At 35.6% G+C, this 17,528-nt stretch overlaps 2 protein-coding genes across 2 annotated transcripts in view; one reads left to right on the forward strand and one right to left on the reverse strand.

The window, feature by feature from the left end:
- The window catches only part of LOC136878693 (protein MTO1 homolog, mitochondrial), a 64,492-nt gene extending 63,601 nt beyond the window's left edge, over nucleotides 1–891 (forward strand). Inside the window, exon 13 of the mRNA XM_067152116.2 lies at nucleotides 661–891. Coding sequence (XP_067008217.2) covers nucleotides 661–753 — 93 coding nt within the window. The 3' untranslated portion in view covers nucleotides 754–891. The remainder of the gene's footprint in view (nucleotides 1–660) is intronic.
- An 11,771-nt stretch (nucleotides 892–12,662) lies between these two features.
- mthl1 (methuselah-like 1) overlaps nucleotides 12,663–17,528 on the reverse strand; it is a 331,596-nt gene continuing 326,730 nt past the window's right edge. The window contains exon 5 of the mRNA XM_067152641.2: nucleotides 12,663–14,612. Coding sequence (XP_067008742.2) covers nucleotides 14,276–14,612 — 337 coding nt within the window. The 3' untranslated portion in view covers nucleotides 12,663–14,275. The remainder of the gene's footprint in view (nucleotides 14,613–17,528) is intronic.

The raw sequence follows: 17,528 nt of genomic DNA on the forward strand, positions 1-17,528 counted from the left end.
ATGACTGATCATCCCAAATCGACAAAAAACTCAAAATGAAAACATGTTATTACCGTTTGTTATATCGCTAGATGAATTTCTGTACTACTGAGCAACATCCCCCTAGTCGTGCGAGATGTACCATATGATATAGATTTTTATTCCCATAGGGAATCTGTAATATTTGTCCCGAATGAGTTAATGTATAATACCAATATAAATGGTCCGTTATTTCACAATATGCACTAGCCAGCGTCTTGGTAGGCGTGCTAGGTACCGACTGATGAGCCCAACCTTGCACATAAGGGCGAAACGCTGGCAACCAGGAATGAGTTAGCTGGAAAATTTATAATGTCCAATAACGGACCATTTATATTGGCATTAGATGTACCATCTACATCTCTGTACCTGACTTGCATTTGATCGTAGGTTTCATTTACTGCCATCCTTCATTGTTCTCATTTGGATGTATGCATTACACACCATAGTTGCTTCAACTTACTTGTGACCCAGACTGATTACACTAAAACATGCAGCACTGCCACCTCGGGGATGCCCTGTCAACTATTTGCTGTGTTGCCAGCTCTGTCTGTATTTCTGTTGAACAATCCTTGTACAGTATTATTAATTTTTATGAAGTGGTTTGAACTATAATCACTGAAGTCTCCCCTTTGTTTCCAGATAGCTGCAGCAAGCCGGATTTCTGGTGTGACCCCATCCACAGTTTTACGACTCCTCCGTTATGTTAAACAACAACCAACTGCTTCTGCATGAATGACTCTCGTATTGCTGTGGGCAATTCAGGTTATCAGATATACTGCAGAGAGTAGTTTCAAAAAGTTATAGAGGACAAAGATGCTGCTTTGATTTGTAATTTGGTAACTAGTGTTGAGAAATATATGCAGATCAATATTTTAAATGTAGCTGCATATCTCCAAATCCTTTTGCAGCTCCAATTTCCTGGCTGTGGTGTACAAGCGCTCGCCCGTTCTTCCTGTCAAAGTATAGCTTCTGTTCCTCTATGTCCTCCCAGTTAACATTACTCTTGCTGACCTCAGATTTCACTGTGTCTATCCATCAATTCCTTGACCTCCCAACTGGCCTCTCCCCTGTCACTTCTCTGTCAAAGTAATTCCTTGCTGTTCTCGTTCTGTCCATTCTCGTAACATGTCAAAAGCATTGTAGCCTGCGTCTTCCTAGAAGCTCGGTAACAGGTATTTTGGTACAAGTCTCCTTCCTGGTCTTTTGGTTCTTTGTTAGAATTAATTTCATTTCTGTTTACTGAATTTTATTGTTGGCCGTGCGGTTAGCGGTGCGCGGCTGTGAGCTTGCATCTGGGGTATAGTGGGTTTGAATCCCACTGTCTGCAGCCCTGAAGAAGGTTTCCCATTTTCACACCAGGCAAATGTTGGGGATGTACCTTAAGGCCACGGCCGCTTTCTTCCAACTCCTAAGCCTTTCCTATCCCATCGTCGCCATATGACCTATCTGTCGGTGCAACATAAAGCCACTAGCAAAAAAAAAAAAAAAAAAAAAAAAAAAAGCCTTGTTATGTAAAGTTCTTGTTTCATAGGTGAGTTTTGCTTTCTGAGGTATTTTATCATCCCAGAGTAGATTTCTCACTTGAAAATAAAATTGAGAAGCTTTCTGAGTCCTAGTATTTCCTGTTTTATTGTATTCTCATTTTTTAAATTTATTTTTTTTATTTAACCTGTTCACCCTCCAGTGTTGGTCGTCACCTCCACTGCCTCAAGGACAGTGTCCTGGAGCATGAGGCATGAGACATTGTGTTAAGGATGCATCTGGGGAGAAGGACCAGATGGCTTCACCTGTTATGCTGAAGAGGAGCCTTGTGGTTTTAATCTAGCAGTCATTTCCCTAGTTATGTTTTTAAGTGCTGAAATAAAAGTATGGACATCTACTTTCCTAAAGTGTAAAAATTTTTCAAAAACAAATTAAATATCATCCACTTACTACTATTATTTTCTCTGTCAGTTCAATTGTTTATCTTCCTTTGTTGTTGGAATGTATAGGAATTCCATTGTATTGTTTGTATAAGAGAGATTCCCTGTCTCTGGATATAACTGGGCACAAGTCAAAATGAGCTACAGCCGGCCTTCTAGGTGGGCTGACAACTGTCCTAGTGTCAAGTAAGCTTCCAAGTAACTGGGCTACTTATCAGAAGGTGTTTCCTCCTCCTCCTCCTCCTCCATCCAGTCCACATCTTGGCGATCATCAGCCCTACTGTAGTTTTGTTCATAGATCTTCGGAACAGTTCAGCAGATGGCATTTCAAACCGTTCATGGAGATTTTTCAACCAGGAGATCCGATGGCGTCCAGGACTTCTTTTTGCGAATATCTGTCCGTGCATGATGGAGTATTCACTATTTCTCCTCATTGTGTAAACTTGTCCAAAATAATTTTAAATTTCTGTTTCTTCACAATTTTCATCAGTTCTTTAACGTGGTGGTAGTGTTTACTGTTTTAAGAGGAAGTAAAGCTAGGCAACCATCCTCTGTTAACACTAATCAGATGGAAAAAATGGAAGGGGCCCAACACTTCGAATAATGAAGACATTGGCCATAGAAAGACAAGGATCACATGCCAAACCGCTGCAGGTGTTGGTCATATGGTCCATCCAAAATATTCTGAGTAGCCTTCTATAGATCTGCATTTCGAACACTTCTATTCTCCTCTGAGTTGCTTGTGTTAGTGTCCACATCTCTACTCTGTACGACACAACAGGGAAGACTTTCTTAAAACTTGATGTAGCACAGTTTGGTCGATAGTCTCAGATCTTTGGAGCACAGCAAGGGTCTCGTTTTAATGAAGGTCAAACTGGTGATTTCTCTTTGAGCTTTGATTACTGCATCAGGGTCCCACTAAGCCTTGAGGCTGCTTCCTAGGTTGACAAATTTGTCAACTCTCTCAGTTTCTTTAATTGCCGCCATTATTGCACTACTTCTTTCTGTGCAGCTTATGAAAATGAACTTTGTCTTCATAGTATTTAGTTCTAATCTGGAAGCTTTGCTTGCAGTACCATGTTGTCCACATACCGTACGTTGTTCATGTACTCCGCACTTATTTGTTGATTGAAGAGCACAAATTATCTGAACATAGATAGCATATGAAGATGGATGAGGGCAATGGAGTAGACAGATAGGAGAAACATAAGTACAATAATATTCTTGTACCCACTTAATAAAACTGAAAGTAGTCATCAGTTCTCCGCTCTAGCAAGCTAGATGTGGGTGTTTATGAGCCTTAGGTGTTTTTGAGAATTTTGTTTTTCCCAGCTATTATGAGGCTTCCCTCTGGGCCTCTTAGCAATAAGAATCCTTCCATATTATGCTCTTCGGGTCCTATTTGGAGCCCTCTTTCCTGTATGTCCACACCATCGTAATCTGCGCGATTCCAAGGTTAAGACACCTGTCCGCCAAGTTGAGGATGAATATTCTCATTCTTTATTTTGTCTCCTTGTCTTTTGCCAATGAGAATGGAGGAACTTCATTTCATTGGCCTGTTAGAAACTTTTTTCCCAGGTCCAGTCAAAGTAGTTGTTTTCAGTTCATAAGTTAGAAGTACAGTAGAACCCCGTTTATCCAAAATAAAGGGGGCAGAGCCACTTTCGGATGACACGTGGTAAGCATTTTTGGAAGTTAAATGTAGAAATAAAAATTCATAGACTCTGTTAACCATACTGTATATTAACATTAAAATGTTTACATAATGTCACTCATTGTATAAAATCAGTGATTTTCTTCTGAATTTTCTTAGTACAGCTATGTTGTGCCATTGTTTAATCAACTGTACATCAGCTAGTATAGATTCATTGTTTTGTTCAACAAAACGCAAAGCAATCTGAAATAATGAAAATTTCTTTTGGAATGGGGTAAGAAAAGCATTGGAACTACAGTATAAAGGCCAGTGGAACGATCTTGGGTGAAAGAAAAATATGAATGGAGAAGGGTTGCTGGACTTACCTGGTTTCCTAACAGAAGCTGCAGTATAGTCCGAGCAGTAAACAAGATGAAATTCCTGCAGCTGAAGCAACATTAACCACAGTCTATATAATCTTCATACAGTAACAGTAATAATTCCTGCTTGTTCAAGAAAAAATGTTTCATGGAACGAACTAGATGGTAAGAAACTGTTTTGTTTTATGCTACGTGCATTCTGGTATAAGTCATGATATAAAAAATAGGGTTTGCCTACTAGCTCTCAGCCCATATAGCAAGAGAATTACCGATATCGATGGATAAGAATGAGAGGGTAAAAACAAAATATTAAAATACAATTTTGTCAGAGCATTTCGGTTAAGCAGAGTTCTACTGTAATACAAGATATGTTTTGTACAGTGTGATCTTGGAAGGTTGGGGAAATGTGTCTATCATCCCAAAGTAGCTGAACAGAGTGGTAGAATTTTGATGCAGCTTGTATCCTATTGCATATTTCTTGGTTTATGATAAAAGAAATAAGTATTAACTTTAAATATAATTATAGTATATTTATTTGAAAAAATGCTCTCATACAAATTACATAGTAATTCATGATTTTAATACTGTTGCAGCATGCATGCATACATACAAAAAATATAACACTGAACTTGGCATTCTAATCACTACTGCCTTGAGATCATACATCCTTCTGTATGGTTTATTTACAAAAATACTTTATAAAGGATACTGTGTTCTCACAGCTCATTAAAGGCATACAATGGTCATGACTAGACTTTGGAATTCAAGGCAGAAACGAGGTCATTCCTTGAAAGTATATAAAAATAAATTTGTATATGCACATTTCTTATAAAATTATACCCAAAAGACTGAACTCTACAGAACCTTGAAACTACTTTTGTGCTAAAGCCTAGTTTTACATACATGTTCCAGAAAAGTATGAAATTTCTATCTGTGACAAGCTACAGGTATTTATCAGAACTCCAGTACAAGTTCTCTGTGTAATTTTACAAGTGAACAGAAATTTCTGCAAGGTGACCAGCTGAAGATTAGACTAATTTAAGTAATTCTAGCTATAAGTTCTATTAAAGCAGTATTCAAACACAGGTTTCACAACCTTACTCAGGAGGTACAGATGGAGAGCTTTCAAACTCTCAAGTTTTGCATGTCTAAATTTGCAAACAATTGTATTGTTGGACTGAGCATAGTTGAGAATCTTATGAATGATTCTATTTTTTAAAACATTAGAAATATTCCTGAGCAGATAAACTTATCATGAGTTTGTGAAGCTTCAGAATCTCTAAATTAGGAAGTAGTTTGCTGGCACAATCTCCTTCACTTCCAACAAAACCTTCACAACTTATACTTGCTCCTTTCATTTCTTAAGAGAATAATGTTAATTACAATCTCATTGTCAAACATTTTATTCATCTTCTGTTCAAAGCTAACATTCTTCTGTTATTCTGTATGCAGTAAATCATCTCTAACATAATGAAACACAATATGCAATTTAACATTGTAGAAGAGAATATCAAAACACTTTGATCCTAAAAGTTCCATGTCTAATCATGACCTTTTCTTTCTTCCATACACTAACATGTTGCTACAGAGACGGAAGAACGGTTAATTAAAGCTTTTGCATTGAGCAAGATTGCTATTTTATTTATAGGTATTCACACCCACAGCCATTATTTCGGAAAGTCTATACCTCTAAGGCATTGATCTCTCTCCACTCTCTTAAGTTACACTTTAATTCTGTATGGAACATAACAGTTGGAAAGATTGCTAATCTAGTTAAACATACATCTCTCAAGGAGTCTATTGTTTAATCCTCTATGAATGTAAGGCACTGGCACAGAGAATATTACATGGCAAGAAGTGTGGCACAGAAGTTCTAAATACTTTACACCTTATAGAACTGAGAGAAGGGAGGTTTTGTCCCTCAGAAAATTGAATTAGATGTCTGTATGAACAACTAGTAATCTCAGTCCATTCACCTTGTGGTGTACAGATGGTTGCTTACTAACTGCAAAACCATTATCATAGGTAATTTTATTTAATGATTTCATAGAAACTGTAACTGAGAAATATATTCTAAATGATTATTTTTGTTCTTTGCAATTGTGTGAATTTCAGGTGTGTTCTGCAATTGTCATTTATCAGAATGTTGTCAGTGAATCTTTCTATTAAAAAAATATATATTTAAAAAATTGGGGACTGCTTTAAAATATCTCCCGGCTCAATATATACTGACATATCAGAACATTAGGCACCAACTTCCAGTGCGTGCAGAGAAATTAACACACAAATTTTATATGCTATCACAATTATCTGATAAAAGTTTTCCTTCAATAAAAGGTGAGTCACAGTGTCAGCCTTGTCTATTTCAGACTGAGGGAGACAAACTGGGGAGGGAAAAATACTGTTATTTATGCACATAAAAGATCCTTCCCAATTTTTGTCTTAAAAATGAAGTAAAATTAAATTTCTTCTACAGTGTACAGTATTTACACAGAACCTGCACCAATTCCTCATAACCAGGTTAGTTCTGTTATTACAAGGTAGGGTTCCCCGAATAATTTGAAGAAAAAAAAAGATATTAAAGGCTGAAAATATTTGTATCACCTTTTGAGGGGAGGGAACCCAAGATTGAATTTTCTGTTAGCAACAATCGCTCGCAAACTTGCTACACATTTTTGTGTGTTTAACCTCCCAGTTTGCAATGTTAAGTCACTAAAATATTATCTCAGAAGTTACTCACTATTTAAGGCAAATAATTTTAATGAAGACATATGGTAGTTAATAACATATCAAAACTACCATAGTTAAGATGTACATCAATTACACCATACAATTTTTGTCTTTAAAAATGAAATGAAGCATTTCTTATACATCTGTAAATCGACACCACCCCAGTATATGCAACTGAATCACAAGACTTCTGCTTATTCCCTTAGAACCAGGCAGGGCAATTGAAAGATACTCCAAACTATACACAACAGAGCTCGATAGCTGCAGTCGCTTAAGTGCGGCCAGTATCCAGTAATTGGTAGATCATGGGTTCGAGCCTCACTGTCGTCAGCCCTGAAGATGGTTTTCCGTGGTTTCCCATTTTCACACCAGGCTAATGCCGGGGCTGTACCTTAATTAATGCCACGGCTGCTTCCTTCCACTTCCTAGGACTTTCCCATCCCACCGTCGCCATAAGACATATCTGTGTCTGTGCGACGTAAAGCAAATAGCAAAAAAAACTACACACAGGGAAGTTAAACGTGTCATAAGTTATGATCGGTATATATGTATTCAAATGTGTTTTTACAAGCAAAATAATTATATGTCGACGAGATAATGAGAAAAATCGCAGAGACATCCCCCTTACTAGATCATAGGTTCTTGCCATCTCAATATGACTGAAATCTCAATGAACTACTAGGATTTAAGAGGGCAGACCAAAGGTCTTACACATTTGTGTCCACCTTCTTCCATGCCATATTAAAGGCTTAAAATCAAACAGCAAAACCTGAAACTCTTATAGTATAAATGGGTAATACAACTTTGCCTTACTGACTGTGGGCTTGAATATACGGTATCAATACTTTTGAATGATTACTGGTTCAATCAAACAGTGGTAACCTGTAGTCAAGATTGGTTATTGTCATGGTCTCACAGAAGCTATCTTACCAAAACTAGAATGAAATTATATGTACATAAAGGTTGCAGGAAGCTGTTATGGTAGACAGAAATGAACAGTAAATTATTTGTAATATATACAAAAAGCTTGCTCTTTTGTAGAATATTTCATAATTAAAAAGCATACTAATGAAACTTACCAAGCAATATCTGAATCTTTTATCGTTACATAATCCTAAATATTTACAAAATTCATTACTATGGTAACTTATCATAAGAAGTTCAATTCTTTGGCAGTCTTACGGCAAATAATACGAAATATTATTTAAAATGCTGAGAAATGCAAAACATGTTTTTGTATCATACCAATACTAAAAATAACTCTGGGCCTTTGGCCATATTTTTATGAAGAAATTATTTTTAAATTCTTATAACTGGGCAGGTTCTTTAGATTCTGTAGAAATATTGTAGTGACCCCTTATATTAACATTTAGAAGCTCGTTATTTTACATTTTAAAAGTAATTGATTCTTTCCAGGTTATCTGACTATATTCTGTCACACAGAAGACTAGGTTTTACTCTTCCAAAATATATGTAATTGAAACAAAAGAGATGTTTTTTTGCATCAACATTTTAAAAAAATCTATCCTGATGCAAAAAAATTACATTTTCAGTACTATTTTCTAGGGTATGCCCTCTCAGGAAAATTTACAGAATTTAGTAACTCATTACACTCAACTGATATTTCTTCTGTTGAATAAACTGAAACTATCTTGATCAGATCTCAAATGTGAGTGCAGATTAGAAACATAATTCAGTTCTAAATCAAACTAACAATGAACAAACCACAACTTTTCTCACCCAATCTTAGTCGATATAAACAGACTGCTAGAAGAAAAGGACGAGCTGCCACAGTCAATCATGATTGTGATATTATGACAGTTTCATTGTCATGTAAATTTCATCAGATCCATAAATGGGGAACACAAAATTAAAAATACTAGGAGATTAAAGAGACAAAGTTTGTAATGTGGTTTCTTCTAATAAGGAAGCATCATACTTAAACATTATTGCAATAACAGTTTATATTATTCATGCAACACATTTGCTCTAATCCATCAAAGAAATTAGAAAAAAAATATTAAATCACATATAAAGTGTTTAAAATGTCAAAATGTACAGAAAAATATATAACTGATATTCCCCAGAATTACATATTTAATCTAATTTTCAAAAGAATTAAAAGTTATTCAAGCATAAGATTACCATACTTACAATAGCAATAACAGTTCAGAAATTAAGCAAGGTAAATATATAGCATTCTTTTGAATTAACTGCAATTCATAAATGGAAAAATCATAAAAAGTTATTCACAAAATAATTAAAAGACCTGCAATTTAATTGGCAATTAACCTGAGACTAGTTTTTAAAAACTTTTTAAAGAGTAGTGTTAGCCTCTGTTATGAATATTCTAACCTGGAAAGCATCACCAACTTTTAAATCATGTCTCTTACTGTTCTTTCTAAACTTATACATTAAACTATTATACTCACGAGCATGACAACAGAAATAAAATTTTGCATGGGAGAAGAAACCCCATTATTACACAAAATCATGGTATTCTTCAATAAATTGTATGCTCTTAATAGTATAAAAAGATGCTAGAGTATTTTTTCCTTCTTCTTTGATACATTAAAGAAGATTACATTTACAAAAATAACTTAGGAATTGAATATGAAGAACAAGCATTAGTACCTAAGAATCTATGGTTCTACCTGAAAATTCCAACATCTGAAACCAGGCTTCTTGTCATGCACTGAATCAGTTTAGAGTTGTATTATTTTAAACAAACATGAAAACACAAAACAATGCCTTTGTTTAACTTCTCTGAATAATGCCTTGCAAATTCAGAAAGTGTTAATTATTAGCTGCTTCACATCATCTTTGGCATGCATTTGTCTTTTTGTTCCACTTTCCTCTTGTATTAAAACAATAAAAATGTAAGAAGTAAGCCTAAACCAATTTTTGAATAAGCCACATTTTTTAGTTACAACTGCAAGTCTGAAATTAACAGATTGTACACAGGAGACCGACTAGGCTGGTGATTTTTCACACAGCTTATCATAGACATAGGTGAAGGAAGTACATTTTCTATTTTTAAAAGAAATATGGATATAATGAAAATTAAACACATTACTAAGCATCTCTTCTACAACTTGTGACCCACTTTCATCCAGTAACTCCTGTATTTTATTTTACTTTTCTTTAAATTTTGATACTAGGAAAATGATCACTATGCAAAAGTTTCAAAATATATCCATGAAGAATGTGCATTTAGCATACAGTTCAATATTACTAATTCAATAAATAAAAATATTTTTTATGGTCTGAATGAAGTACCATGCATTACTAAAGTCAGCATTAAATCAATGTTGTTACTGTCAAGTTGAAAGCCATCACTTTTAATATAGTTGTTGTTGGCTCAATTGCAGACTGTCAACACCTAGATCATTGGTACTGAGCATTTATAGCAAGGGGAACCAAACTGATAGCCTGAAGTAATACTGTGTCAAAAAGCATAAACAGTCAAAAACAAAATACAATGAAATGTATCTGAAAAAGAAAAGTTTTATTAAGAACAGAATGACGTATCATTCTATAAAAACATTCTCAGATCCTATCTTTTTTTTATCATATGTTACATAAGTGCACAACTGTTCAACGTTAAATGCATTCCTCAATAATTATGAATGGTGTTAAAAAAAAAAAAAAAACCTTATTGAATGTTAAAATTCTGTTTTCAACCAAATACAGTAGAGACAATACGTGACACTTAGCGAGATATCGAGGGACAGCTATTAGAGCTCTCTCTAGCGAGTAAACCTGAGAACTACTGATTCTGTCATAAGAGCATGTGTATTTGTGTGTGAAGTTTTTGGTGTTATTTATACGTTTTCAGTGAGTTGACATAATTAAGTAGTAGCGTGTGTCATTCCTTGATATCTCCTCTCAACATCAGGGGAAAGGTATGTGCTGTATTTGGCTGCAGTAACTATGAAGTAGAGAAGAATACGCAGTCTTTCTTTCGCTTCCGTCGTGACAAGAAAATGTAAGTACCATTGTGTTTGTATATATATATTCTTCCAGTGACAAAGAGATTTTTATAGTACTTCATAATTTTCTGACCTGCTCAACCCATATTTTAACTGGCTTAAAATATAATACGCATATTTTATTGTATAGTGCAGCAGTTAACCTTCAATACAAATGTGTTGTTGTAAGTGTGATCTTTGGGTTTTGAAATGTCACAGAAGTGATTTGGATACGCTTATATAAGAATTATAATATCTGTTCAGATCATTTCCAGGCCAGTGACTTTAGAAATCTTTGACTATACAGCCAAGGGTAGGTTATATTTTTACTCTAATTGTACGTAAATATTCCTCAAAGCATAACTATCGACAACATTGTCATACTTTTCTTTCTTTTATCCCTCTTCTCAGATTAAAGCCGGGATTTTATAGATTTTCTTTCTGTTAGTAGGCTTCATGTTAAGAGGAAAATTGTCCAGCTTTTAAATGTTAATTCATTGCGTCATGTGTGTAAGGAATGTGCCGATATTTTTATTGACAAGTGTCTTAATGTGATGATACAATGTTTTTTAAATGAGAAATGAGAAAAAAGACAAATCTAACCATAAAAGTTCAGGCAGGAATGCTTAAAGCAAAAAAAATGTAATGCATAAATTAAAGATCAAGCCGTTTCACAGCAGTCCATTTCACATCTTGTTTATATGTCTAATTTCAGTCTTTAAATAATAACCTTTTAAATAATTCTTAATTATCCAGAATTGCTTTAGCAACTTCGAAGTTAATATCTCAATAATACTTTCTTTCTAGACGTAATTTATTTATCCATTTTCATATATGCATTTCCATTGATATTTGAATTTAGCACGACTTTTCAGGTCAAGTCACTAGGAGCGCCACCGTCGAATTGTCTCCCATTTTAACAAGGCTAAATCCGTAAGTGTCACGTATTGTCTCTACTGTATTTGGTTCAACATCTTAACAAACGCAAAATTGTTTTCCGAACTTATCTTAGAGCAGCCTGCTATTATATGTCCGCTCCTCTCAGCACCTGCAAATGTTCTTGTAGAACCAAACATCTTATTCGGTTACATGAACGAATCGTATCCAAGAAATTTCTTTGTAATTTTTGTCCTAAATGGAGGATAATAATTGCTGTCACAAAAATCAACAGTAAAATTTGCAGTAAATTAATGAATACCACTATTCCTAGAAAAATATAGATACCGTACGTAACTACGGAGACTATTTCGCAGTAGCCACGACTCTCTTCTGTGGCGTGCCGCTTCATTGTGCCATCTTTTGTTTGCTTCTCGAGGTCCAGGGCTAGCACCGATGAATGGAATTGCTTTGTCCATCATGACTAGTGCGGGCAGTTCAAACAGAAAAATGGTGAAAATTATACCGTAATACAAAAAATATTTTTGTTGAAAGAAAAATAGCATGATCCCTGGACCAATAATTATATTAATTAATGAGTTATGAGCACAAGTCAACAAGTCACCCCACCAAGTAACATGAAGCAAAGCAAAGGAGTTCAAAGAAGTTAAGTGAGCAAAGACTAAACACACAAAAGTGTTAAATGAACAAAAGACATACCGAAGCGTAGTGATGTAGTAGAAATCATAATCGTAATGTAGCAAAGTATTCATGTATATATTTCTCTAGTAATAATGGTATTTATTAATTTACTGCTAATTTTAATCTTAATTTGCATAAAAGCAATTATTATGTTCCATTTACGACAAAAATTATAATGAAATTTCATGGATACGATTTGTTCATGTACCCATCTTATTCTATTTTTAATATGTTTTCTTTTCTAGGCATGTCATAGTGTTTCTTAAATTTGCATTTTGTAAAAACTTGAAGATTATATTAACTAAGTTGACAATGAAGATCTTACATCTTAATAACAAGATAAAGAAAGTATATGTGTAAACATAACTATTTCAGATTTATGACAGATGCTCTGAGACTATTACTATTACTAGGTACTATATATTGTCTGTCGGAACAAACTTCAGGCTTCGTAAGTGTGCAGTTTATCTGGGAAAGTTGCTGTGCCATTTGAGCTATGTGAGGGAGTCCTGAAATCGAAATGTTCATATTTACAGAAGTAGGTCATACAAGCAAGAGATGCTACAATAAAACCTTTTCAAAAAAAAAAGGTAAAAAAAGAGAGCATAAAATTACAATATTATTCAGTTCAGTCGTTCATTCCTTGGTAAAGAATCTCTCTTCTAACTGACTGATATTTACATTTTTCCCATAAAACGATGCTCTACTTCATGGGGCTCCATAGTTTGTAAAAGCAAGTTTGAAGGTTTCTCTAAAAGCTGTAAAATATTTTCTAAGCTTAAAAATTAATTTGGGACCACATATCTTCCTTGAAGAATTTCCATTACACAGTAAAACTATCAAAATCTAAATACAGTATGCAAAAATAAATGTTCTTTTTTTGGACAATGTTTCTGATACATTCTTTGTAAGAAGAGACACTACTCTGCGCACTATTTTAACACATTTAGTAAAATCATTATGAAATTATTAACAGTCCAGTTTCACATCTAAATTTTACAGAAAAAAGAGACAATATTCTTATTATACTAACCTCCCAATACATCGTATATAACATTAATTTGTACTACAATATTGTTTTTCTTCCTAAAGAGCTAAAAATGGATACTATTAATATACAGGTATGTACAAAAGGGAACAGACTGTAGATATAATTTCTATGTAAAAGTCCAAAAGCTCTAACTGCAGATTCACTTCTATTCAACAGCTCATGAAACAGAAAACTTCTTAGGAAGTTAATAATTATAAAACCCAATGAGAAAGTCTTATCTTTCAAATGCACAATCCAAAATAGAGCTTTTTCTCCCTATTTATTCTATAAATAGGATAGAGTATTTTCCTTCGTATTTCAATAGTTTCTAAATATCCGAAGCGTGTTGCTGTGGTTTCAACTTGGTAATTTGGTAATGATGGAGTTGAAATGATTAATTCAGAGTTCAAATTCCTGCATGACATTGCAAACTTCTTCCATCACAAGATGAAACTCTTGAGAATCTCACTTGGGAAATTCTCTAACTTTCTTCTCATAGCCTTGACCTTGTCACTTTGTAACACATCTCTACATTTGAGCAAAATACAAGAGTGTGTTTCCTGCTGAGAATTAGACAATCGTATAACTGAAAGAGAACCCAGCTAACCTAGTTTAAAGGAATTTAGAAATTACTGAAACACTGGGCATCGGTTTGGAGAATCGGCTCCCTTTTGGTATGAAATGTGTATTTGGCAACTAACTAATAAGAAAATTTCTAGGTCTATTTTTTTTTAGTTTTAAAACTATCTCATTGCTTAATTATCCAAAAATGACCATGGCCATTATCAAGAGCTCTTTGAATCTCAGTTAATTCGTATGCTTCATTCTTGTACTTGAACAATGAAAGAATGATTTACAAAGTCTCTGCTTTCACATCAAAAACAACACGACCGCATTTCTCGAAGAGCAAATTAAAAACAAAGAAGCAATTTCTCTAGTTGAATGGAATAAGCATCTCAGTCTTGTGGGATAATAGGAACTCGTAACACTGATCACCGAACATCAGTCGTTCAACACATAGTCTCTAACGGTACATTTTTGGTTGAAGGACTGTTTGCCGTTGAGTCACCAAGAGAAGGGAAGCCCTGTGAACAGGATGAAAGGTGATGTCCCATATTGGTGGTTCCAGTTTGCTGCACTCGCCAACACCACAGTCTGTTAACAGCTGCCCACACCTGAGGCTGACAGCCTACCACGGCAAAGATGAACACTCCTTGCAGGGCATTGATCAGGTCTGTGAAATACCAGAGGTAGTTCGGGCCTCCCACTGCCCACGAGATTACGTCAGCTATCCATGTTAGTCCCATCACCACTACCAGTTTGAGGCAGATGCGGCCAAGTGTAGTCCTGTGAATACACAATGTTAAAACATAATTAAAATAAATAATGCATAGTTCTAAAATTTAATAAATTTTTTCAAGAGTTCCAAGTAAAAAAAAAAATACGTAACTCCTCTCTGGTTTGAAACTGAAGATGAGTGACATTTTCTGAATCACAGTAAATTAGCTATCATTAATCAAACTAGAAATGATGTTCTGTAACAATGACAATTAAGTGGGGCATATACAGAAAAATAGAAACAGGTAATAGGATAAATACATGACAGATCAGTATGGGAGGAGAGAGGAACAGAACATTAAAGGACAATAGTCAAAAGTTTGAAATATACTAGCTTTCATATATTCCAGTTCTCCTACATACATTTATTCTCAAGCCCTCAAATAGCTCAATGAGGGGGCATCTTGACAGATTTTCAATCTTGAAGTGGGGAGTTTATAGTAAAAAGAAAGCTAGATAAAGTCAGGAAAAAGGAAGAGCAAAAGAGAGAAAGATGAATACAGGTGGTGGTAGTAATAATAATAATAATAATAATAATAATAATAATAATAATAATAATAATAATGGACTGAGAAATTAAAGTATCTCGGCAAATGGATTGAATCCAACTTATCAGAAAGGGCATCATTATCCATGAGAGTCAACAAGTTGGAACTGGCCTGTAGACTGATAAAGAACACTTATAACAAAAAATGCCTGTCGCGCAACCTGAAACTGAAGCATACATGTCAGTCATACAATAAGAAGCTCTATATGCCATGGAGTGTCTTTCATTGAACCTGTTACGGACTTTTCCGTGGTAGGTAGAGGTGAAAGAAGGTGCGGGTGTGAATGGGTTTCAAGCTACGAAATTATAGTGCAATGTAAAATTAATTTAAAAGTTAACAAGGTTATATTTTCTTTTCGAAAACAAAGAAATAACAAGCATGGCAGGTACAAAGTAGCAATTCAAAAGGGATTAGTTACAATATTTACAGAATTTGGGCTTCGCGCCCTGACTTCACAATGCTTGGGCAATCAGCTCAGTTTTACCTCAAACACAAGTTTTAACAGAGGGGGAGAAAACCCCATTTATACCTAGGAGCCCTTGCTCCAAATTACACTGAAAAACCTCCATGAGGCATACAACCCAGAATTTTCAAAAGAGCCACTCGCTCTCAAAATTTAAGCCTCTGCCAGGCCACACCAAACTCCACCTTCAAGTTGTCCTCAACGGACATAAACACAGGGGTAAAATACCCAATCTACTGAGGTCTATTAAAAGAAAAGCAGGTTAATTAAATGACCTCTAAAATAACAATTTGAGAGGAGGCGAACTTGCACTCCTAATACACTTTGATTAAGACCTACTTGGCACTAGGCCGTTAATACAAGGGCTAATCCCATGCTAAAGAGGTGACTAAAGAAAAGAACAATTTGTTTTACATTAACGAAGAATAGGTTGAGAAAATAAGTTCACCTCAAGACAATGTGAGTGGGAGCTCGAGAGGGTTAGCACTCTCTATCCCAATATGTCGTTTTACAAGAGAATAGATGAAAAGAGAAGTTACATTTTAGGAAAAGGTTACATGGTTGAACGCTTAGAACCCGCCCCGAAAGTTAAACTGCTGAGCTAGCAAAGAAAGAAGTTATTAATCAGCCATTACCTTGTGTTGAACGGCTGGAGAAGAAAGAGGCGCTTCCCGCCCCCTGCTATGTACTTAACACACTGAAAGATGGAACAGAAGTGGCCTAGAGACCCAAAAATCAGCAGTTTAAATACTCTCGCGGAAGTTTCTAGGCGTTAGGGGAAAGAAAACACCCTCCCACAAACTCTTTATTGGATAGGACCCCGCAACAGATACAAGTTGGGGGAAGATACATCTGATTGGATAGAAATTAATTTAAGAAATTCGGGATTGGTTAGGTTCAACACAAGGGGAAGAAAGGGGTAAATATTGCCAACTTAAACAATGATAGAAAGAAATTTAACAAAGAACAAACTTTTGAAATTAAATTTTCTCCAAAAAAATAGTTCTTTGACTCCGCACTAGATTGCACTATTGTAGATCTTCAGTAGTGTCCTCTAGAAGAGAAAGTTCACACTTCTTACTTCAAGCGAAACAAAAACACATCAAAAATGACACAGTTCAAAAACTCAAAATTTTCCACGTGGTGACATCTTCTGAGACGGTAGAAAATTAATACTGTCAATAAAGTTCAGACTTCCTCCAGCAGAGGAGTTTCAACAGGCGCACATTTTAAATTAGTGGAGTGAAGGTGTACCGCCCGGTACAGACCTCCCCCCCCAAAAGTTCCTCCAGGGATGACACAGAAGAACATAAACTTTGTTTGAAAATAAGGTCCCAGTTATGCTGAGGGTATGAAGATTGATTGCCAAAAAATTTATAAGATTTTCTTAATTTGGGTTAATTTGGTTTCAAAATTTGTTGTTGCAGATGAAGTAAAGTCTTTATATTTGTAGAAGTTGAATTTCTGAAGATAACTTTTTATACTTGAAAGTGAAGAAAAAAAAAATTCAAGGTCCACCAAATATTGCAGTTGAATTCCCAAGTGTAGTCATTACTTATGGTATCTGTTCATGTAGTAGATGGTGATGAAGTGGGATTGCCAGACCGGCCGTTGCGGCTTGCGTCCAAAGGAGGCCGCTCGGACCCCTCAAGTACCCTGAGATACCGCTCGCCCGCACTATGAGGGGAGCAGAGGTGTTGAAGCACGCTGCGCCCGCGGTGAACATATACAGGCTGCGGGCAAGTAGCAGGTCGTGCGCCGCACATCAGCCTTGGCCGGGAGGAGAGCTCCGGCTCGCCGTGCACACGTCGTCCTCGCTGGGGCCGAGGGGGCCCGTCCTCAGCTCCAGTTGCTGCACGGCGCCGCACGGCTGCGGGGGCACTGAAACATTAAAGCTTGGCGGCAGAATTGTGT

This window comes from Anabrus simplex, chromosome 8 (assembly GCF_040414725.1).
Source record: "Anabrus simplex isolate iqAnaSimp1 chromosome 8, ASM4041472v1, whole genome shotgun sequence".
NCBI classification, from domain to species: Eukaryota; Metazoa; Arthropoda; class Insecta; order Orthoptera; family Tettigoniidae; genus Anabrus; species Anabrus simplex.